The sequence below is a fragment of the Dromaius novaehollandiae genome, chromosome 1 (genome assembly GCF_036370855.1).
Source record: "Dromaius novaehollandiae isolate bDroNov1 chromosome 1, bDroNov1.hap1, whole genome shotgun sequence".
Taxonomy (NCBI): domain Eukaryota; kingdom Metazoa; phylum Chordata; class Aves; order Casuariiformes; family Dromaiidae; genus Dromaius; species Dromaius novaehollandiae.
The window spans coordinates 134,568,196-134,593,524 of NC_088098.1; the positions used below are offsets into that span (position 1 = coordinate 134,568,196).

Consider the following 25,329-nt stretch of genomic DNA (forward strand, 5'->3'; position numbering starts at 1 on the left):
CTGCAAAAAAATTAAAAAATAATGCTGAAACATGACAGAAGATGAAGAAGTTGTTGGAAAAACCTGCTGTTGTTTTCCACCAAGTCTTTTGCACAAGAGAAGAACTGTAATACCACATTAAGAAAAATGCTCATAGACTACTCTCTGTTATTTAATGACCTTAGAGTAAAATGAACCCTTTCCTGTGCTGGGGTTAGTATTCTTTTAGTATTGCCTCAAGTTACTGAAAAGCATTGAGCAAGTGACATGAACAGGACAAATCACAATCAAAATCAATGGGACAGGAAAATGCTGCAGTCTATTTGCATGAATTTTACTTGCTTATAGTCAGGTTAAGAGCGTAATGAAAGGAAGCTAGTTTGGTCTTTACTGTTTTATTTCTTGTTGCCGTAGTATGTGTGAATATTAGCAAAGTATAGATTTTTTTACTGTTGATTTGAATGCTAGGTGTGGTTGTCCACTGGCTATTTGCTTAGGATTTACTTCAGTAATTTAGGGTGGCATAGCAAAGATTTTAATGAGTTGCAGTACACTTATGTTCTAATTAGTATTTTTTGGTTGGCCTTCTTTACTAAGCCTGGAGTTTCCAGATAATCCTCAGTTTCACCTTCTGGCAGCTTGCAAAGAGGCCAAGGGTAATGCCAAATTTTGTACAAAACAGAGTAGATAATAGCTGAGCTATAAAGGCTTCAGTTTCTTTCCGAGGCAGTTTTATCTTCATTTGTATTAAAGCTGAGGGCAGCTGTAGTCACTGTCATTTAACTCAGCATGCTGTGTTTTAACAAGCCACATACTGTAATAAAAAAAAGCAATTAGTAAGTGAAGGAGGGAGTTACAGGGTGCAAGTAGTAAATTACTAGTCATCATGAATAATAGTAGCCATAGGAAATTATTCCCATTGAAAAGCACACAGTTATTTAAAATGTAGTTCTCTTCTCAAAAATGATCTGGTAAAAATCACATCGTGGAGTTCCTCATTTTATATCAGTGGTTTGCATGTAACATCTGAAGTGTATGTGAGGAAAAAAATGTTGCATTTTTTTCATTGTCATATCTGGCTGGAGATCAGCAAATTTAGTTCTGGTCTCAAAGTCCAGTTTGGGTTGTCAATCTCTCACCTCACTACAGTGAATCTTAATATGCCAAATTGCATCCTCAGTGACGTGTGTGACTCAATTAACTTGCAACAGGATTAGTTTCTTGTTTTAACTTCTTGTGTAATAACTCTAATTCCAATTAGCTATTGCAATTCTAAATAATTACAAATTTGTCTGAAATTTTTTTTTGCTGTAGATTTCACTATAGCAGGTAGCAGTCTAGCTCATCAGTTTTTATAAATTACTAGTCTGATATGGAGTCATTAAGACATAACTAACTCTCCATCGTATTTTTATTCAAGCAAATTCAAAATAAATATTTTAATACCAGTTACATATTTATCATTGCTGTAAGCAAAGATATTGTATAAGATAATAAATGTACCCATTCAGAAAATAATTGGTCTTCATATACAATACTGGGTATATTTGTACTTACAGATCAAGTTGTTTCATGTTCACATTACTCTGCAATGTGACAATATGATCATGTTTTTAATGGTATTGTGCAGTAAACTGTTGATAGCTTCTCCAAGGCTGAAATCATGAGATAAACAAGATTCATATAAATACAGTGAGGGGGAAAAAAACCAGTTTGCTGTTTTTGACTGTACAATTCTGTGGGAAAGGTTTTCAGAGTTGTTTGTTATTGTTTGGTTTATTCCCCTGTGCTTTATTCTTCCAGAAATATCTGTTCGCTTATAGAATTCTTAAAATAATAACAAAAGATCAAATCAGTAAGTCAAAATGAAATATAGAGGAAACCAAAGGAGGATTCCCTTGAACAAATTACTCTTCACGCACGTAAGGCCTTCTTACAGTACATACTCTTTTTTTCCAGCTAGGCAGCTAGCAACAGAGGAAGAGGTGAACAGAAGGTGAAGAAAAAAAAAAAAGGATTTTATCAGCTGTTGTTTGCAGAGAGCCCTAATTCTCATCCCAGTAAAATCTGTGCAATGCTCAGATGTTAACCACATCGGACAAAGAATTGGTGCACTGGGTGTAGTTCCGGTTCCCTAATCATGCCAATGTTTTAAAGGTGGTGAAACCAGCCTGTGAAACATCAAGAATTTTTGTTTTAGGAATATTTAAAACAGAAATGGCATAATGACTGGTATGGAGAGAAGGACCAAGGGAAAACAGTGGATTTGAGGGAGAGGAAAGAAGTATGAAGCCCTGAAATCAAAAAGCAAGAAAGAAAATGGGATTTTGCCTATTGCTGTAAGACAGTGTCATTCCAGGTGAGAGTGAGTGACATGAATATGATGTCTAAGTAATTTTTGAGACCTGGGGTGAAAAACAGTGTAAGGATGACCATACTGGCTCAGAGTAAAGTTCTGTCTAGCATGGATTCCTGTTTCTGATAGTGGTCTAGAGCAGATTCCTAGGAAAAAGTGTGGAGACAGGAAAATGTATAGTGATACATCTCCCTAAATTCTACCACCGTTTCCAGCAACTTGTGGCTCAGGGACTTCCTGAGGCAGCAGTAGGAAATTTTGTATTTATCAAGTAAATTTGAGAAGGGAAAAGGAGCATAGATTTGTAGCAAGATTGTTTTCTGCAAATTATGATTGATTGCTGTTTTTGTTGCCTCTCCCCCATTGCTGCAAAGTCAAAAAACCCCTTGAACAAACTGAAACAAAACCCAACAAGTTATTCTTGAACTTGGCAGGGGGAGGAGGATAGGGGCTTAGGGAAATGGAGGAGGAACTGAGTTGAGGAAGGAGTGTCTCTGGGGCCATTAACAGTTATGAATTCATAAACTGAGACTTAATGTCTCCGATCCCTAAATCAATAGCTAAGGAGGATGCCATGCATACAAAACAGGGAGAGAGCACTGAACACCTTTCTGTACACCATTGGGACTTGCCACTTTGTGGTGTGTTTGTTTCCCTGTGGAAATAAGGAGACAGATCTCAGCAGCACAGAGTACCTTGGGGCTTCTAAATCCAAGCAAAAATTTTTGTGACTGAAGTTGCCAAGTTATTGAACAGGAGCTTGTTTTTGAAAGAGGAGGAAGGGAGAAAATCCTTTCATAAATGAGTATTAGGAAGCTTTCAAATTTATCCTGCTTTTTGAAAGAGGTGATATGGATTCATTTTACAACTTACCGCGTAGCTTCAGAGGAAAATTTTTGAGCTGAATACTTCTCACTATGAGTAAGAATGTCAGACTCCAACCCTGGGTTAAGGCAAAACACAATAGACAGTGGGACGGGGTGGAGAGCAAGTTAGAACACAATACAAAACTGAAGTCACACTATATCTGTAAGCATAATTTTATCATACCTTAATTCTGGTCGTTCGGTGTTCTGAACGCTCTTCACACAAGCCTTAAAATTTAGTTTTATTATGTATTAAACTACTATATTTTCATTAGGTTTGTGACCCCACAGAGGGATTCAGAGAAATAAAGGAGGAGCAGATAATGGGGCATGATGGAGAGACAGGTAAATGAGAGGCTTATGCAGACAGGGAAGTGAGAGGAAAGTTTCTGGGATTAAGAAAGCATGGTAGAGTAAGCAGACAGATAAATCATGTGGCAACACTGCAATGATCAAATTAGCTAACTGGCAAGGGAATTGGTGAGCAGTTTCTGGAGGCTGCAAGCTATCTGGCAGTACTGAAGTGGCAAAAATACAGCACAACTGATTTAGAAGAATTGATGAGAGGCTATGAAGGTGTCTTGCAGAAGCCTTCTTTGGAAAAAATGGAAGATAATTTTATAGTCCTTTCTCATATCTGTACTTAGTCATTTCAATTTGAAAAGTCTTAGTATACTGAAGCTGTCTTCATATGGAAGCCTTTCCCTTGATCATTCTCTCCCTTTTTCATGTTGTTTCTAGCTCTACAAGTTTAGTTTCTTTTTGAGGTACAGCCTCAGTTTGTATACATTACTGAAGACTAGTGTGTTGGATATTTATGTAAAGACATCGTGATGTTTTTAATTTTACCTGCTGTCCATTTCCTGTTAATTCTAGCACTTTGACTGTGGGGTTTTCAGTGTTTTGTTTAGCACTGGGATGTTTTCATAATTTCAGATCATGGAATGACATTTGACATACTGTCATTCGTACAATTTATATGAATTTTGGGGATGATGTAGGTTTGAGATAATGCACATTTTAGAGCTAACATAAACGCAATATTCACATGCACAAAACACCTCATCATGATTTCACACAGAGCCAAGGCTGCCCTAATCTAGTGTTGGGGATGGTCCTGCTCTGAGCAGCAGATTAGGCTAGATAACCTCCAGAGGTCCCTTCCAACCAGCGTTTGTGTGATTCACTCTGCTGGTGGGGGTTGCGGTGGGGAAAGCTAAGATATTTGATGTTGGGTCAGAAAGATAAAAGTTGGTGTTCTTACCTCAAAAGCTTAATGTCATTTCTTTTATTGTATTGATAGCACCACAGACCCTGAAACAAGTTGTAAGCTGTCAGGCATACAGATCCTGAAGTGTGGGAGATGAAATAGGGATAAATATTTGTCTTGGTCCAGCATAACAGATACTGTATATTATCAAACAATGCGTTTCTGTATTGACTTACAGAAGTTGATTGTAGCCTAAATTAAGTTATGATGTTTCTGTTCTGTATTTGCTTGGTTAGCCTGCTTTTGGGGATTGCTTCAGAAGGCAATAACTGTTCCTAAGTTTGTGGGTTATAATAAATGATATGTTGGGTTTGTAATGCACAATGTGCATCTAACTGTGCTGGTGCGAAAAATATAGTTTAATAAGAGATATCTAAATTGATTTTTGTATTTGATAATGTCCTTTGTTAGCTTAATATATACTTGTTTAAAATAAACAAAATTTAGAACACAAAAGTATATTTTAATAGTGGTCTGTTCTTTCCTTTATAAGGACTGAATAAATAACAGCATTTCCTGGTAAGAGATAGAATCTTTTAGTTTTGAGTCTTTAGTATACTGTTTTTTAGGGTTTGGTCCTTTGAAATAATCCTAATATTGGCTTCAAGTGGCACAGGTTCATCATTTGGTGTCCAAAAGTGTTTATCTGTGCAGTGGCCTATTCTAAACAGAGTCTTGCTCTATGTAGTGTAGTCTTTTTCTTTAAAGTTGTGCTCTTTCAAACAATAAATAGCACATCTTAATGTTATCATTAATATTTAACCTGTTTTCACACAAGGCAGAGCTGAGTCAAAGTTTGTCTCGTCTTGGAAGCAGTTAGCGATTTCTATTTTATTTTATTTTTATTTTTCATGCATTTCTTTCTTTTTCAGGAAAGCTTGAATGCATGCCATGTTCTGTGATATCATGGTAGGCATATGCTTGAACTTGTTTTTAGGGACTAATTTTGTTCTAAGCTTTGCTTACCCAACTTGTTTTTTTTTAAACATATGAACAACAGTGAAATTTGGGTATTATTTTGGGAGAATCTGGTTAGTTTCAAACAGGTTTGGTTCGAGAATGTTGACCAGTAAAATGGATTTACCTCCACACTTCTCTTTCATTTTATTTCCTGTAAAACTGAAAGAAGATGCTAACTTTCTCTTTGAATGCCCATTAGAGATGACTGGTATGAATTTCAGAACAACCTGAATTCAGTCAATCTGAAGAAAAAATGCTTTTTGAAGAATATTCAAGTATTTGCTGCAAAAATTTATACTGTGCTTGTGACATCACAGGCAGTACATAACTAGTTATAAATCTGTTTACTCATAGTAATGTTCTCTGTCATCTAATGTGCACAGAAGCATGAGTTTTTGCTACAAATGAGATGTTGCTGGTCTTAGTCTGAGAACTCATCACGTAAGGAACTGAGCTGTTTTACAGCAAATGTTAATTCTTTAGGACATGCAAATGCTTAATTTACCAGAAACCATTATCTGCTACTGGTACTGCTGACAAAGTAATCGTAGTACTTGTAAACCTGGCTACCTAGGTAGGGATCAGCAAATTGTAAACAGTACTGAAAAGGGGTTGCTAAATATTTTAAATCTCTCTAGTGATGAAAAAATGTCTTGAAGAGGCTATTAATCTTTACAGCTCTGTTTTCATTACTCTTGCAAACAAACATTTTTGTTTGTCCTAAGTGATTTTTTTTGTTGTAAATAGTGAATTCTAAACCCTCTAAAGAAAACATAGTCAAATGAGTCAAAAATTCTGATGTTGTGTTTAATGATAATTCAACACTTAAATGATATTTAACCAATAATTTTTTTCTTACTAAAATTGATAAATATTCATCAAAATAAGCTTATGACCACTGTTTGTTTTCCAGATTTTTTCTCCAGTCTGAAGAATTTTAATTAAGAAAGGAATACAGCTTTGTGTGTGTGTGTGTGGGGGGGGTTCTCTCTCCTTGTAGTTCAAATGCTCCGTGTTGAGCTCCATCGTTCTTTCGGCTGAAGTAGAATTTATGTGGCTTCTCCCACACGCAGACAGTATTGCTCAGCACTGGCCCTGGATCCTCCGGGTTCAAGATTGCAAATCCTGGACATAGCCAAATGAGTTGTCAGGCTGACTGCTGAAAACAGCCAGCTTTCTATAAGTATTTTCAGGAATAATCACTAAGCCAGCACCTGTTTCCCTTCACAGTACATACAGAGTCTGTCTGCTTGTGCATGAAGGAATCATGAGAGATGGCAGATATTTTTCATAGAAGAATTGTCTTCTTAGATGAGCTAGAAGTAGAGTTCCTGGATAGGAGAATACATTTGTTTTTTATCAACCAACTGACAATTGTGCCTCAGTGTAAATAAAGCAAAATCTGTATATAGTAATGATGGCTGGATTGTAGGATAGATAGGGGATAATGTTATTCTATCATCTTGCAGTCACTTTTTCAGATCTGAACTCGTTTATTTTATTTTCTGTATTTGATTTCAGAAGAAACAATGTGGGTGACAGGGAAAAGGCGCTACAAGTTATGCTTCAAGTCCTGAAGACGTGTGATCACCCTGCTCCAGATATGTTTTGCTTATGTGGGAGGATCTACAAGGATATGTTTCTTGATTCTGACTGTAAAGATACCAGTAGTCGAGATCATGCCATTGAATGGTAACAGCAAAAAACCCAAAAAATCTCTATTTAAAAAATTTTTCAGACTTTTGTACTTCTGAAAAGCAGAGCTGTGACAATTAAAACAGATCACATGTTCTACTTGTTCTCTTTTTAACACAGTCCTGTTTGAGCAATTGGTTTACTGAGAACTGGGTCTTTGGGCATGTATTTTTTGAGGGAACGATTGGCAGTGATTTACTGTGTGGTGTTCTGTGTGGGGTTTTTTTTTGAGAGCACTTATTTTTTTATATATATATATTTATTTTTAAGTTTTGCTTGCTTCTTTTTATATACTTCATTATGAATATAGAGTGATACACAGATGATTTATTGAAGGAGGTACTTACCTAACATACTGTTCACATATGTATGTTTGTATAATCATAAAAACTACTGCTGATTACAGTGATGTAAGTTAGCATTTTGGGTTTGCGTGGCAACTGTGAAAATACCTCTCTCTCTCTCAATTTTTCCCCAAATCACCTTAACAACACAGTGTGGATGGGTAGTAGTGAACTTTCAGGATTCAGATGGATCTCTGATTCTGCACCAGTTTGTAGGATGTGTTCAGCTTCTCTCAACTGTGTCTCAGTTACTTTTGATGAATGCAAAGTTTTGAAACAAAGGATTTGGAGCCTTTTTATAAAACTCAACCTGAAGACTAGTATTTTTATGGCTTTTCTCATACCAGTAATATAATAAAATTTTATGTTCTATTGCATTTAAGAGTTAGTTTTGCAATAACTGGTTCCAACTTGATTTTCACAAAACTGCACAAGCTGGTAGGACATAAAATTGTAAGCAAAAGTTTTTCTTTCTCACCATTAGAGGAAATAAAACACTTTATTTCAAATGGCCTTTGCTAAGAGTGCCATTGATACCAACTAGCCATATAGTCCTTGCAGTAAACTGATAGCTTAAAACACCTACTAAAACTTTGTAGTACTTAGTTCTGTTATACAGTGAGATGTTAGCTCTTGACTTCTCTCTGCAGGTATCGCAAAGGATTTGAACTCCAGTCAACTCTGTACTCTGGAATTAACCTCGCAGTTCTGCTACTTGTTGCAGGGCAACAGTTTGAAAGCTCAATGGAACTGAGAAAAATAGGTGAGTAGCCACACAGCGCCACAGACAAATTCCTGCCCTCTTTCCCAATGAAAAAAAATGGGCAATGTTTATAGAGATGGGCTGTATGGATAGAAAGGCAGTCCAGGCTTTTTAATAGTGGATCTTGGATGGCAGTCTACAACAAAGGGATCTTGAAGGAACATTTGTTCATTCTTGCCTTGGGGTGGCTTTTTAGCGAGTAGGCCAACCTAAAGGGCCCCACGGATGGGAAGAGAACAAGGAAGAACTGCATTCAGCACTGTCTGTAAACTGCCCCCCCAGCGCCAATGAGATTATCCCATTGCGTAGGCAACAGGGGACAAAGGCAGGAGGTGACACAGCATGGCCCAGCTTTCCTCAGTGAAGCCAGGAAAGAGTCCATGGGGTTTCTGTTGTCCCTGAACTGAAAGATTCCCCAGCAATATCACATGGAAGGCTCTACCAGGATGGTTAGTAGTCTACCTAGATTCAGATGTCTTTGACAGAAGTGCTAACTAAAATCCACCACTCTACAGATAGGTCTATAAATAGATCATGTGGTAGAAACAGATCTTCAGTTCTTCTTAGAAAAACAGTAGTTGATAATTGTATTTGGAATCAAATCCTGTCTGAAACACACACGTGAACCTCAAAGGTGAAGAACGCAAAGGCAGCTTTAAATTGCTCCAGTGTCTTTACTCTGGTGAGGATTTGCGTAAGCCTCTGACCACTGATCTCTTGCAGCAGATGCAGATCTTAAGGTCACAGAGATGCACAGCTTATGCTGAAAATCAGGAGGCAGATAGCCCAGGCAGATAGCACAAGAGCTTTTTCAGCATCATGTGTGGTAGGAGTTCTGGCTGTCTGAAATGTATTGGGGATGTTAGTTGCAAAAATTCTTTCTTTTCTTTTCTTTTTTTCTTTTTTTAAACACTAATGATGAGTCAAGTCTTATTAGTCTTGGTACAAATTTTGTTTGAATCTGAATATGGTTTTAGTGATAGAAAAAAATACATATATTTTCACATTTTACAGGTGTACGGTTAAACAGTTTACTGGGAAGAAAAGGAAGCCTAGAAAAAATGAACAATTACTGGGATGTGGGGCAGTTCTTCAGTGTGAGCATGCTGGCTAACGATGTTGGTAAAGCAGTACAGGCAGCAGAGAAACTTTTTAAGCTGAAGCCTCCAGTATGGTATGTGGTACATGGCTGAATCTTAAGTATCCAGCTCTGGGAAATGCACAAAACAACCCTGTAGACACTTGGTGACTTAACTGGATCTTTAAATCTCAAATTTTTGTATTTCTGTGACTTTATACTCTGTTCTTATATTTTGGGAGGAAAAGAGGAAGAGGCATTGGTAGGAAATCAAGTTATCCTTCATTGTTGGTTTTAGCTCCCATTGAAGCACACGTCTTACATGAAATTATTTTGAAATTAGTGATGATTCCTTGTGAAACAGAACTCTTTTCAGAGTCTAGATAGCTGCTGCCCATCCCTCCTATTTTGTGGCTGATATCTTTTTTTAATCACTGTGTAACTACTCATGTAACTGTACTCTTTTCCAATTAGATACTGTTCATGAATGTCCATGTGAGCTTATGACTTAAGGTTTTCACTAAACTTGCTGTTCTTTCAAAAAATCTGTAAAAATCAACACAATCATTTTCATTTATAGTAGCTTTTAAAATAAATTTAATTTTGCTGTGGATTACATTTGCAGTTACTTGGTTGGATGTGTAAGTCAGTAAAGTGCTTTTAGTATCTGGTCAAATTCTGTTTTCTCTCTGTTAACTCACTAATTAAATATGTTCTAGGTACTTGAAATCATTAGTTCAGAATGTGATGTTAATTCAGCATTTCAAGAAACTCACCGTAGAACATTCTCCTAGACAAGAAAGATTGACATTCTGGCTAGATATAATTTTTGAGGCAACGAAAGAAACAACTAATGGACTGAGATTTCCAGTAAGATGTTATGCTAAACAAGTTCTGTATGTCTTATGTTTCTGGATAGGATATAACAGGAATTGAAAGACTCTAAACATAGCAATTGCGTGCTTAGCTGCCTGTTGTTTCACTGCATTAACCAAAACCCTGTATTCTGTTAATCTTTTTATTTTTTTTAACATTTAACCCACCATCCTAAAAGCATCCTAAAAAATACTTGTAAGTCTACTGTAAAAGTCATGATGATACAGTTCTGCATATAGGAACACAACCTCTTCCTGCCTAGCCCTGACTTTCAATCACAACCCGCCCCCCCCAATTATTTGGTCCTTACGCTGAGGTTACTTATTATCTATATCAGAGTATTGTTTTTTTCCTTAAGATGCTCTTGTGTAAAAGCTGTTGTTTTACTAATGAAAATTTTTCTCTTCTCAGGTTTTAGTGATAGAGCCAACTAAAGTCTACCAGCCTGCATATGCGTCAATCAACAATGAAGCAGATGAGAGATCTCTGTCTTTGTGGCATGTTTCTCCCACTGAGATGGTAAAACTACTGGCAGATGTGTTTCACATATTCTGTGCTTGATTCATTGTGCTCAAAGTGCCTTTTTCACATGTAGATTTTGGAGCACTTTACAATTCTTTGAAGTTTGTTACATTTCTGTGAAGCACAAGCCTCAATATCTCTTTCATGCACATGTGGAAAATAGACTTTTTACACAGAAAATGAAAGGGGAGTCTAAGATTAGAACTCAGGTGTTCTTAACCTCTAATTCCAAGCTTATTTCACTTGGCTATGTTTCTTAGAAGTGTTGGGCTGCTTGCCCTGCTCCTGATATTTCTCATTAGAATTGTGTGTGTTTTATTAAGATATACAGAAAGCAGAGACTAATATTGTGTTTAACATTGCAGGAGTTGTAAAAGTTTTTGCAACTATAGAAGTAGAAACTAGGAAAAAAATGTACAAGTCTGTGACAAAGAAATGCCGAGAGAGAAGATTTTTGGTGTCCTGGATTGTTGGATAAAGTATAAGAGATTAGAAAAGGACTATGCACAGTTATAGACTGTGTAATCATTTAAAAGTGAGAAATAATTTCAGTTTCATATTGGGAGAGCTGAAATGCAGAAGGTATTTGCACAACCCTCCCTAATGTCAGGAAGACATAGGTGGAGGATAGAGTGTAGAGAGGTGAATTGTGGAAAAGAGACATGTTAGTCAAAACAAAAGAAGACCACATAATTACCAGGACCTATAAGCTTCTTTTCCAGTACACTGTACTACTTCACTGCTGGTAGTGAATGTGTCTGTGTCTGACACAATTTTGCTTTATGGAACAAATTATTTGGGCCTATCTAGCAGTGCTAAATAAGACCCAGCTGGTAGCTGGAGATTAATGAAGGGCTACATTCCTAGGCCTTCCTCCATTGTGCCTCCCTGGGCCAAAGCTACTGGCTAAATGCCTCTTAGGAAGTTTCCACTCCCTTTGAGCCTGAGCAGCTTAGAGAAGATTGGAGTAAAGAGTCTGCTCCATGTTTAATGTAAGAAGTTGATGTATGGAGTCAAAACGTAATGTTTAGTAAGTTGTACTTCAAGCTTTATTCTTCAAGTTGAATTTTACATGAGGAAATGCAGCCTTTTCTCCTACCTTTCTCTGATTAATTTTACCTCAAGTGAGTAGAACAGTAATGTATGGCCTTTTCCCACCTAGACATCAAGCTTATTTGAAATTACAAAACAAACACACACCCACACACAAAAAGAGGTGGCTGAAAAGATGACATTTGACTTGGAAAAACTTTGTTTTATTATGCTTTGATTTTCTTTTCGGTAGTAATTCAGGATATACATCTTTGATATAGATCTTGATTGATACCGATCTTTGTTCTTTACAGAAGCAGATTCACGAATGGAATTTTACAGCTTCCTCCATTAGGGGAATAAGGTTGGTATGTCTGAAAACAGTTAAGCATGGTTTTATGATTGCCTTAAGGGGTAAATCTGGATTCTACCTTAAACTTCTGCTTTGCATGGCCTGTTACAAAAGCTTCTTCTGTTCAACTTGGCTTGAAAAATGTCACAAGAAAGTTTTCCATGCATGATCAGAGCTGTATATTTCTAATGAGAATACTCATCTAAAATGTGTGTGTGTATTCTTTTCTAGATTTACCTGTTTTCAGTTGTGTACCTGCATTTTTTTGTATTTACTAAACTTCTCAATTAATGAGACTGTACTTCATTGTCCATTGTACCAGCAGCTAGAATTCAGAGAAGGAAATTGAAATCTCTTTTCTATGATTGCCTTCTCTATTTAAAAGTCTCCTAGCTAAAACTTGGTTCACTAGAGAACTGTTAAATGAGGCATAGACATATTTTGCACAAAGAAAAAAATCCTTGGGCTGGAAGCAGATGGCTAGCAAAGTGTCTCAAGGATTAGCTTTTAAGTAGTTAAAGTAGTTACATTTTGTTACACCTAGATTAATGAAAACACTAATGATAAAAAACTAGATCTCCAAATATTAGTACAAAGGAAGATTAGAATATTACACAGAACAGGATTGTTTTGTGGAACTGAATTAATAGAAAAGAATTGCATTTGGTGTAAACAACTGCAAAATACAAGACTGCATTTCAGAGCTTACTTACACATCCTAAGGTGGGCCACTTTGCCGCCAGAAAAGCAAGGGACAGAGACACTGCAAACCAGAGGAGCCATAAGCACAGGGAACACAGCTCGGCCTTTCCCATCTCCCTGAGTTTGCAAATCACTTCATTGGTGGAGCAGGCCTTCCTAGGGCCATTACCTGTGATATGTGTAACAAGCTTAAGTGCTTGAGAAACCTGTGATACAAACACAGCAGCAATTTAGGTACCTAATGAGTTCTGTAGTTGTCAAAGCAGTAGATTTCTGGGTTACAGTTTTGACCATAGGCATCTAAGTTTTTTGGTTCCAAGTTTATCTTCTCTGAACTTGCATAATTTATTTAAGCAAATAACCTCAGAGAAAAACCACTTCTCTGGATAAGATGAGTGGTAATTGCTCTGAAGGTCTTCAGCTGTGTATTTGGACAGAGATTGTCCCATACCTTCATTATTTGTTTCTAAGAGCAGTTTTTCATTTAAATGAATTGAATCTGATATTTCATTCTGCTAGTCCAATGTAATATGAATGGATGTAAAGCTGTTATTGAAATCCATGGAGCTGCTGAGCATAACTCAGGAAAACATTTCTAAAACACAAATTAATTACTTTCAGTCAACACATTGCATGGAAATTAATCGCAGCTTGGAAAGATAACTTTTAATTAAAGGGAGGTAAATAATTCGTTTGCTTTGATTCTTAATCATTGCTGGGAAGTACAAAGCTCAAAGAGGCCAATTTTTTTATACTTAATGGAGTTGTGTGTTCGTTCTGTGTGACAACTTAAAATTGTCATACTTTTCAAATTGCATTAGTATGCAATATTTTGAAATATTTTTGGTATGGAATATTAGTGGTGGTTGCTCAGTGTTCATAATTAAAAAAAAAAAATCTCCTGCTCCATTCCTTCTCATAGTTACATCCAAAATAAACTTTTCTCAATGTAACTTTTACAGCATATCCAAGTTTGATGAGCGATGTTGTTTTCTTTATGTCCATGACAATTCTGATGACTTTCAGATCTACTTTTCTACAGAAAGCCAGTGTAGTAGGTAAGTTCATTTTGTGTGTGGGTATTACATGTGAGGTCTCTGCCCTGAATACAACTGGTTTAGTAAAGATTGAAAGCTGTCTATTTTGGTTGAAAAATAAAGTATCTGTTCTCTTATTTTCATCATTTCCTTTCCTGATTTAGAAACAGTGAGCTAAATTCAGTGATTTATGAGGCAATGAGAGCAATGTCCCATTACACTTAAATTGCTCTTTGGTTCTGATCAGTTTACCTTACCTTACTGATCATTAGATTGGAAAAAATGGCTTAGGTTAAAGTAGCTTATTCCAACTTATACCTGTTATCTTCTTTTTCTGTCTGTCATAGCAAACATGGCATGTAAGGTACTATATTGGTTTAGATTCCCTCATATACCTTTTCAGTTGGATTTAGGTAAGAACAACTAGATGTAATGCAAATTGTAGCTTATATTACTTCACAGATACCTGTTATGGTTAGCATTGTGTATTTGAATATTCTCTGCAGATGAACATGTTGTCTCTGAACAATAAGCATGCTAACCGAATTTCAGGCCTAAATCTTTATAGACCAGATTCTTTTGGGGGATTGGTATTTAGCACGTAAACCTTCCAATGTTAAAGTAGGATTGATTTGTTAATATACTTAATATTTAGGGATGGACTGTCTATTTATTTTTCTTGCAATACTTATTATACATATATTATGTATGCTTTTCAATGTGTAGATGTTCTTCGTCATATGAAACAGGATAAGCATGGAGAAAGTAAATAATAAAAGAAACCTATGTCTAAACATGCTAGTCAGTGTGTTAGTTTGAAACCAAAGCCTACCGTGTGAAAAATCTGTTTAATCTCTTCCTGAGAGGATATTTTTCTTTGATCCTGTGATATTTATTGTTTTTCAGATTCTGTGGTTTGGTTAAAGAAATTTTGTCTGATGCAGTTGGTAATACTTTGGAACTAGAAGGAGAAATTGATGGTGACACTTTGGAGGTATGTCAAGGATAAAAAATCTAAAAACTCCAAAACTTGTTTTCTGTTTTCTCTGCGTTTTTCATATCAGTATCCTGGAAAGATAAGAAATAACATTTAAACTTAGCTGTATGTGAAATTTCAAATCTTAGGAAAATATTTGTATACAAGAATTGCTTTCATTTAAAAAAGAGGTTTTTAATGAAGTGAGCCTGTTGCTGCTGTGATGTAAGCTGTATAAATCCTTAACGAAGTGAGTTACTGATCTTTTGTTTACATAGCAGTCTATAGATGAGAATTGTCTAATGACACCTGGCTCCGGTGGATGAAAAGAGAAGACATGAAAGAAATTCTGGGAAAAAGCCATTTAGGAAATGTGCTTCAATTTTTCTAGCCAGTGTCTGATAACACTGTTTCTCCAGATAAATTCATTTGACAGGCTTCTTCTGTGACAGGGATTTCCAGATGTTTAGGATCAGTTTAATCTCTTGTATTTTAAGCTGTTCACTGGAACGTAAACCTGAGGAGCCTGGTTACTGTAGCCTGTCTTTATAATCAGTACAGAGAGAGAAGAACCTGGAAAGGGTTATTCAGATTTTATGGGTCCAAGTTAGGTGAGGTGAATGCATGCCTTCATAAGACACACTGTTTTCCTCACAGCAGCTATTCAGGTCTGTAGCACTGAGTACATATTCTATGTTTCAGTTTGTTTGTATTGTGCTCTGTAAAGCCATCACAAAAAGTAGGCTGTAATTTTTTTTGTTGTTGTTCAGGCAAACTCAGTCAATCCAACTGCTGTCTGTAAAACAACTTTTGTGATTTGTTTGAGTTGCTTATCTTTCTGACTGCATCCCATTCTAGCAACTCTGTTATGATTCAGAACAACTTTTTGTGATAGCCTTTTGTACTACCTGAGGCTTCAAAAAAGGATTAAGAATGTAGAAGACTCTACAGTACTGCTATGTGTAGTTAGGTACAGTGGGGAAGAAGCGTTTTCACACTGAAGTTTGTGAATATGGACCACAGAATTCTCTCCTCAAGTGAAAAGACAAGATACGCACATTAAGCCAAGCTTAATACATATGCGTATGGTTTCAGCATTTATTATAGAATAAAACAGAATCAGGAGTCTGCCTTGGCAAAGAAAGGGTATTATCTATAGCTGCAGATTTAACACTGCATATGTATGAACTTAGCTAATAGTAGGAAAGGAAAGGAAAAAGCATTTGAGAATGCACAGCAGGAAACAGTCCTGTACAGGTCAATGAAGTATAGAGAAATGACTATAGGAATTAATTCTGGATCTTTAAATTATATCACTGTACATATCCTGTAGTTTTCACAATTATTGCCTTGTAGTTACTGCCCTTAGATCAGGAAATCAAGATGCAGAAGGGGCGGTTAATTTGGTTAGCTTATAAATGGGCAAAGACATGCAATGTCTCTTGGCACCCTGAGATCTTACTTTTAAAAAGAGATAACGTGGAATATGCACCGTCTTGATGGGCTTGACAAGGACAAGAGAAAGCAGAAATTCTTACCATTAATAAAAGAGCTGTTCCTATTTGGGGAAGAGGAAAATAACCTTGAACACAGTTTTAGGGGGAGAAAACCTGATTTTGGATCTAACCTCACAACTGTTCCATCAGAATTCCTGTGAGAATGTTGTCCCAAAGGGCTGTGTATTTTGGATTGCAGTATTGTCTGAAAGCAACTATAACTTAGGTCTATAACAAGAATTTGGAATTAGAGTCAGTTTGGAATCTCAACGTATTTGTATCTGGATATTGATATTGAAGAAGATCCTATCACTTTAAGAGTACCTACTGCACCCGAATAGGATATCCTGGAGATCAGACTCTGCCCTGACCAAGTTCATACAGAAGGTCAGCTTTGAACTCGTTTACTCCTACCTTATGGTTGAATTGCACATCCAGTGTATCACACATTCAGATTTTTGGCAACCAGCAGGGATTTATTCCTTCTTCATTTCTGGCTGTTGGAAGGAGAGGAGACAAATATAAAATGGCATGAAGTATTGACAGTCTGTTAAACTGTTTACTAACTAGCACTGAACTATACATTTCAACAATTTTCATGTATCATGGGACCCTGACTAGGGAACACAGGTTTCTCTACAGTAGTTATAGAGTTGGCTTAGAACTTAGGAGTAAGCAGGGCTGCTGTCAATCTTAAATTCTGCAATGTGGCTGCTGTCTTCTTTCTGCACAGTTTTATGTCATATGATAGCTGTGAAAGCTGGATATGCTACTACCAAAGAGCTTGACAAGTTTTACATATGGCATTTTGGGTGAGTTGTGCCTATCATGTAACAGGATTATGTTATCAGCCATGAAATACTGAAACATGAGAAATGAAACTGTATTATGGCTGTGCTAACTCTAGTTCAGTACCACTGACCAGAATATGTTGTTAGGATAAACGACAGTTTTTCTTTAGCGCCCTCCGTCTCATGGTGTGAAACTTAGGATCGTTTCTGAGATGAAGAGAGAGGGAATTTCAATGACACATGGATGTTACAGTAGCAGAATTGCACTACCATCTGGAGGAGATTTCACGGAAGTAGACCTCAAGGCGGCATTCTGTATATATATAGACCTCAAGGCGGCATTCTGTATGAGGTAGTCTTGTTGGATGAAGCAGAAAAAATGTTTATTGACAGAAATGTCAATACTTATGGTAATTGTAAAGGTTTTCTTTTTTGCATTTGCATTAAAATTCATATGAAGCCACAGAGGATAATCTGTAGTTTTCCCACACTGGGCATCGTTTTTCGTACCTAGGATGACACAAAGGGAGGTCTGTGCACACCCGATCATCTCTGATAATATGAAACTGTCCAATTCATTTCTTAAATCTTTGCACAAGTGCTTTTACAGTACCCTTTATCAGCTCCTCGATTTGGATTTGAATCAAGGGCACTCTGTCTAACCCAAATTCCGTAAGAAACTTCGGTTTATTTAATGTCTGGGATGTGCTTTGAATCAGCATCATTCATTAATGGGCTTTTTCACTTTCATTTGTAGCAGGAGTGCTCTATGATGAGCTCACCATGTACAAGGTAGTGTAAACTGGTGTAGCTTTACTGAAGACACTGAACCAGTAGTGACTTCTTAAGCTGGAGAGAAGACCCATATGCATGTTTCACCAGCAGTTGATACAGCCACTTCATATATTTAATTACTATGCAGAAGATGAGCCCTTTTTTTCCTCTCAGAAAAGTTCCTAATGAGGAGAAAATGTCAGAAATTAATTTTGCTACTGCTAGGCTTAAAAGAAAGTATAGAATCTGAAAATAGTGCCATCCGTCGTAATGAGAATGTTGGTTTGTTTATTTATTAAATTGTAGATTTAAAAATGCTAGATTATGTTCCATATGTTTATATATTATGAAAGCTCTGTCAGAAATTATCAGAGATGACATCTGAATGTCTTCCTTTGCCAGAACTGTTTCGATGAATTTGTTTTAATGCTGCGATCCTTGTTTGGGCAGGTACATTTGGAAGTTGGTTAGGAAAAGTGGTTTTGTAAAGCAAATAACCTGGACATTTTAGAAGTTGTATAAGGCACCAGGCTGGTGTGTAACCTACTAAGTACCCTATGGAACTGTTAAAGCTTTTTGTAATCTCAAATGTGAGTGCTAACAATTTGTGTACTACTTTGTTTATCTTTTCTGCAGTATGAATATGATTATGATGAGAATGGTGACAGGGTAGTTCTAGGGAAAGGTACTTATGGCATAGTTTATGCTGGAAGAGACCTTAGCAATCAGGTCCGAATAGCCATCAAAGAAATACCTGAGAGAGACAGCAGGTAAGACCTACTTTATTGTTAAATTTACATTGCTAATGAAAATGCAGTTTGTTGCTGAAAACTTTGTTCTTCTATGGCTGGTTTTTAATACCGTAGTATACTAAAGATCAAGTATTATTTCCTCTTGGTATTCAACAGTACCTTTTTGAGAATAAGGACTTTTTTATTGCTTGGAAGAGTTTATATATATATGTGTGTATGTGTGTGTATGTATGTACATATAAAATATTTCCTAATGTTCTAGAATAAGAAATATTTTGTTTTCCAAGTTGCAGTTGTGTCTTGCTTGTACTTCTTGGGGAGGCGCTGGGGTGAGGAGCGGGAGATAAAGAGAGTTCCCAAGGCAAAGACAGTATTACATAATGATGCAGATATATGTATAAATACTTTCTTTGAGGGCATGTTTGTCCTAGTGGGTTCCTCTTGGCTCTGCCTCTGTAGCTTTTCTGAGTAGGCGGCTAGTTGTGCTGCATTGTAAAGGTCATGGACAAAATATTTGCTGAGAATTGGACCAAAATCCCTAAAATCCATTCTGTTTGTAAACTAGCATTTAAGTATAGTCTAGGACCTTTTCCTGCATCGTCAGCTACTCCTCAATTCATTTTTTTTAATAGATATTCTCAGCCTCTTCATGAAGAGATAGCACTGCATAAATATTTAAAGCATCGGAACATTGTCCAGTATCTTGGATCTGTTTCAGAAGATGGATACATTAAGATTTTTATGGAGCAGGTACCAGGAGGTTTGTATCATTCTGAACTTTAGTCTCTCAGAGGAATCAAAAGCAGTTTGGACCCCAAACTTAGTGAAAGCCAATAGATGTGCACTAAATGTGTTTGTGCACTGTATCTGGCTTTTCCGTTGAGAAGTTAACTACAAGTGACATTCTCTGCATGTAAAGAATAGATTTGAAATGTACAACTCCCAGGACCTTGTACCTCTAATAATTACAAGCCTAGAGAAAAGTCATTGGAAGGAGACTGTTAAAGTTTTGATGTCAAATACTCATTTGTCGATAAAATCGTGGAGTTAAAGCTGTGTGGTCCCTTTAGCCTGAGGAGTTGGATGATAATTGGAGTTGTTAGGATAAGCTTCTGTTGAGAGGTAAAACTGATGGAGCAAGCTGAATATTACTTTGTACCTGCTTCTTACAAAGGTGACACATGCACTGCTGTTTCCTAGGCAAATTAGAGAGAAATGCGAAGTGCTTCCTCTGTTCAGTTTCCAATTTCGCTACTTGAGCCTTCCCTATGTTTTTAGATGTGAAGTCTTTCTATTTCCTCTCTAGACTATACTCCTACCTCCCTTTTGCTATTTGCTGTTCAGTGTCAAATTTGTGTCAGTGTAAATGTTAAATCCTTACCAGAATGTAATTTGCAAAATAAAAAAATCAGGTAAAACAAAATTCAGGTTTTCTATCAAAGATCCAGACACAAACATTCAAAGTGTAGTTAAATGTATCTGGGACATTCAAGATAGGGAAGTTCTTTCTTTTTTGTGCTCTCATGACCTCCTCACCTAAAAGCCTTAACTTTTTAGTGTGGACTCTGCGACCTGGATGATGCATGCTGATGTAAGGAGTTTATGCCAACACTTGTTTTCCTGCTGTTGTTAAGATGATCAGTTACTGTTGTTTACCTGCTAGGTTTTGGGGTTTTTTTTTTTTTTCCTATTCATGTATGCATACTAGCATGTGCTGTGGTTAGTGGTTAAGGACAGGATATTATTGAACTAGTTCAGGCCTTCTTAATTCCACAGCTAGTTTTGAAAAGGAACCAGCTGTTTAGATTATGCAAGATTCTTTGAGGAAACTTCAGTTTAGAAAACCATTGGCATGGGCTGAAAAACCCTTCAACCGAATTTGTCTGACATTAAGTGTACTCACTACATTTAGTTTCGTATGAGCAGAAAATGCCATTCTGCCTTTGTTTTGCATCATGATTAAAATATTTGTGTTATTAAAAAACAATTAGAGTTGTTACCAGTAGGGGAAGTGTGGATGACCTATCTCCCAGTCCGATCATCTGTAACTTGATTTCTTTCAGGAGTGTTCTTTCCTCTATCACTAGATATTTGCAAATGTGGAATTAACTTTTGGAAGTCAGAGGAAAAGACTGTTTTGGTTTGTTGCCAGAGTAAATCAGCTTCTCTTCACCCATGGTTCACAGAGTATAGTATATAACATAGTACAGTGTTACCTACCGTGGCCTTTATTTCATTAAGGGCCAAATGGTAGCTAGTCCCAGTGTCAGCAGTCATTAGACTGAAGTGAGGGAGATGCATCCAGCTGTGTCGTAACACTTCTTCACATCATGGAGGTGGAAGCTGAGCTGGCAAGAGAGAAAGAACCAGTCAGTGACTTGCTCTGAGAGAACTAGGAAAAATTTTGCTTAATTATGGGTACTGCATTTCTCTCGCATGTTAGGATACTGAGCAAAACTTTAATCCAGCCTTAAATGTTTCATATGAATCTTGAGATTTTGCTATCTTGACACACTTTCTTCTTAACCAATTCAGGCAGCCTCTCGGCTCTCCTAAGATCTAAATGGGGCCCAATGAAAGAACCCACTATAAAATTTTACACCAAGCAGATTCTGGAAGGGCTTAAATATCTCCATGAGAACCAAATTGTACACAGAGATATAAAGGTAAGTTTTCTTCCACTGTATCTTGTGTGGTTTGTTTTTGATTGTGTTTATTTCAGTCAGTTTTATTCTAACCTCAAGTAGAACTTTCAGTAGGATTTCATGGAAGCTTAAAATAAAAGTAAGACAAGAATAAAACAGTCCCTTCCCCTCCTGCTCCTGGAAAATTCCTTTGTAGAAAGGCAAATTATAAAGATAACTTGAAGGAGTATGGAATCTGTTTGTATTCATCTGTCTCCCCCCCTCCTTCTCTCTCTTATATCCAACCCACAGGGGGATAATGTTTTGGTGAACACCTATAGTGGTGTGGTAAAGATATCTGATTTTGGTACTTCCAAGCGGCTGGCAGGAATCAATCCATGCACTGAAACGTTTACAGGTAAGAGTAATTGAGCAGAGTTTGTACCAGCATTCTTAATGTGGATTCTTCTTAGCATCCAGGACTGGACTGATGATAGATTCAGAGTTAAAGCCAAGAGGCTTATTGGGTTTGTGAGGGAGATGGGATTAGGTGTGTCTATTTTTAGGGAGAAGTGAACAGGAGTGGGGTTGCTGTAAACACAGGCTTGCTATCTTCCTTATTTTGTTCTATTCTATTTTATTTTACTTTTATTTCTTTAATGTAATAATGATTTTGAAAATGAAGATGGAAAATGAAGGAATGTTCATATAATTACTCAGTTCTTTGATCAATGGAAAAAACAAATAACATCACGTTTTCATGTGTTATATAGTCATAACCATAGGCTGAAATCACAAATCACAAGTCTCACACTGGCCTGCATTTTAAGTATGGAAATAGTATATAGATGTAGTCGTTGGACATGCGTATGAAGACAGAAGATGACGGCTTCATTTAATCAAGGCTTTCCATCTCCTCGGTCTGGCAGTGATTCTCCAGCTTTCTTACAAAGGAAGCCATGTAAATAAAATTATGGAGGCTCTGAAATAACTGACATTTCTAAGGTTTTTTTTTTTTTTTTTTGTAGTTATTATTAGGAAAGTTTGTGAACTGGATACTTGGCCTAACATTGCATCATGATCTGAACAAATCATGTAACATCTACATGCAAGAGCAACATCTCATCAGGCGCAGGCATTTGAAACAGATTTTAATTAGAATCAAATTCCGTTAAATTAGTAGGCCTTTAAAGAAGACAAAAACATTGTGTTCTTTGTTAGAATCATCCAGTCTGAATGCATAAATGCAGCATTTGAATACTCTGTTTAGAATGAAGGACTACACCAAGCAGTCTCTTCAGCTTGCAGACATTGCGACAGACAGATACATAATTGACATTATGTCTGAATAGAGCTGATTAAATGTTGGATTCTGAAGTGTTCTTGAATGGGTTTCACCATATTTTCCAGACAAGTTATTCAATAAACACATTTTTATTCAGTCACTGTGCTGATACAACTAAATGAGTGTTTCTCAAATGCACACAGGTCTCTTGCAGTATCCGAAAAAGAATACCTGCGGTTTTTGCCTGCAATATTTGTCTTTGCCAGTATCGCTGGACTAGTTCTGTGCAGGTCTGTTCCGCGGGGAAGGGGTTCACTGCCCAGCAGTGTGGGGAATAGCCTCTCGTTTCCCTAGAATACCGTGGAAACTAAAAGTATGTGGAGGGGCTCAAGATAAAGTCATGGAGGAAGACCCATTTGTGGCTATTCAGAATGATAGGCTAAAATTTAATTTTGGCCGAAGAAGTCCCTGTTATGGCTGGTTGATGGAGTAGGTATGGGGAAAGTTGCTCTATCCTTGCCTGTATTTTTAGCAACTGATTGCTATTAGAGATGGTAGTATGGAGTTCTCATGAAGAAAAGTCACCATGCTGCAAAAAAAGGAGGTTGATCTTTCCTTGTGCTTTTCTAATATGTTCTCTTGTATGTTTACTGTCTTTTCTGTGCCTTGGAGGTAGGTGTATGAAAATAAATGTTTTACTTGAGTTAAGCTCTTGTAGTAGGTAGGTCTGCTAGGTAAGCTACTCTCTAGAGGGTCTCAAAACTCTCTTGCAGTTTGTTTTGCTTCTGAACTCTGTACGTAAACTCTGCAGATTGTAGGCATCGTGTAATACAAAACAGATGATTCAAGGATCAGACTTCTAATGGGTTGAATTTTATATCACTCCACTCAAGAAAGAGCCTGAGGGCAAAGCTGTGGCTTGGAGCTTTTGTTCTACAGCAGTCATATTTAATGAACCTAGTACTATCCAGTCCCTTTTATCTTTGCTAGATGTCCTTTCCCCAATTGTTCACAAGTTTATCACACTGTAGTTTCATTGCATTCCTACAAAGAAAAATAATTTATTTCTAAGTTGTAATAAAAGAGTGGTAGGAATTCATGTGGAAAAAATAAGTATTGCAATGCTTGAAATATTAAGAATGTTCCTAGGTTTCCTCTGTTAGGGTGGATTGTTCACTGTTTCAGTATATGACTGAGTATCAGTGATTCCAGACTGACCAGCTTTTGTTTTGTTTTTCACTTTCTTTTTGTTTATCAGTATTATAATAAATATTGCAGTTACGTTGTCACAGGCAAACTGACCACCCCAGGACAGTTCAGAGGCAATCAGATTCATCTGTTGACAGCCAACTATAAGTCTTAGGCAGGGTCTTATTTTGTCAACATGTGTATAGCTTTTGAAGTGTCAATACATTTATTTCTTTAAGTTTGTTTTTGCCAGCCTTGGATGTTAAAATTCCTAAGCACAACAAGAATACTGCCAGGAATTGCGATTTACAGTGGGTTCCTGTATTTTTTTTGTCATCTTCTAGTTGACTTACCTTTGCTACATTGAACACTTTTGTGTAAACTTCAGCTATTTTTAAAACGCTTTGATCTTGTCATCTGATATTTACAAAAATAGCTTTTCAGATACTCTCCCTTTCTCTCTCACCCCCCACCCCCCACATCTCTCTCTCTCTCTCAGACCCCCCCCACACCTCTCTCAGACCCCCCACACCTCTCTCGCACCTCTCATACGTGCAGCACACTTCTCACGCACACCTCACACACACACTTCACGTGGACATGCACACCTTGCGCACACGCATACCTCATGCACACCTCACACGCACACCTCTCGACACACACACAATCTCGCTCACATGCACCCGTTCACCTCACGCGCACACCTCTTGGACACACACACAATCTCTCACACACACCTTAAACACCCCTCTCATGCACACACACATACCCCTCATGCACACACACCTCAGACACACAGCTCTCACACACACCTCACGCGCACACACACCTCACACAGACACACAGCTCTTGCACGCACCTCAGGTGCGCACACACACCTCACACACGCACACCTCAGACACACAGCTCTCACACACCCCTCATGCACATGCACCCCTCTCACGCACACCTTACACACGCACTTCTCGTGCACACACAGCCTTCTCTAACACACACACTTCTCTCACGCACGCACACTTCTCTCAGGCACACACACACTTCTCTCATGCACACCCCTCGCACGCCCCTCACACACACTTCTGACACATACACCAACACCTCTCACATATGCACACCCCTCCTCTTGCACATGCACATCTCACACACCTCTTACACTTCTCACGCACTCACGCCCCTCGTTTGCATGGACATGCCCCCTTTGCACACACCTCCCACACACGTGTACACCCCCTTCTCACACACTTCTCACATGTGCAAACACACACCCTCCGCACATACATCTACCTCACACGTGCACACCTACCCCTCATGTACACCCTCCTGCCTCGTGCACACACACCTCATGCACACAAACCTCACACACACCACAGGCACACAGACACCTTCACACACACACATGCACACATCTTTGCCTACACACTTATACCTGCACATGCACACCTTGCCCACTCCCACCTCACACATGCACGCCCATCTCACATGCACACATCACACAAACACACCCCTCTCACACTCAACCGCCTCACACAGACACCCCTTGTGCACACACACTTCACGGGTGCACACACTTTAAACACTCCTCATGCACAAACACACCACACACACACACTC

The 25,329-nt window shown here is 37.6% G+C and overlaps 1 protein-coding gene across 5 annotated transcripts in view; it reads left to right on the forward strand.

Moving 5' to 3' along the window:
* The window catches only part of MAP3K15 (mitogen-activated protein kinase kinase kinase 15), an 85,503-nt gene that overhangs the window by 38,790 nt on the left and 21,384 nt on the right, over positions 1-25,329 (forward strand). For all 5 annotated transcript variants that reach the window (XR_010385422.1, XM_026120687.2, XM_064499153.1 and 2 more), the window contains exons 7-18: positions 6,953-7,123; positions 8,121-8,233; positions 9,248-9,407; positions 10,031-10,181; positions 10,599-10,706; positions 12,056-12,105; positions 13,758-13,853; positions 14,739-14,826; positions 18,506-18,639; positions 19,254-19,381; positions 21,157-21,287; positions 21,558-21,663. Coding sequence is in view for 4 of the 5 variants with exons in the window: in XM_026120687.2 (XP_025976472.2) it covers positions 6,953-7,123; positions 8,121-8,233; positions 9,248-9,407; positions 10,031-10,181; positions 10,599-10,706; positions 12,056-12,105; positions 13,758-13,853; positions 14,739-14,826; positions 18,506-18,639; positions 19,254-19,381; positions 21,157-21,287; positions 21,558-21,663 (1,436 nt within the window). In the remaining variant the exon portion in view is untranslated. The remainder of the gene's footprint in view (positions 1-6,952; positions 7,124-8,120; positions 8,234-9,247; positions 9,408-10,030; positions 10,182-10,598; positions 10,707-12,055; positions 12,106-13,757; positions 13,854-14,738; positions 14,827-18,505; positions 18,640-19,253; positions 19,382-21,156; positions 21,288-21,557; positions 21,664-25,329) is intronic.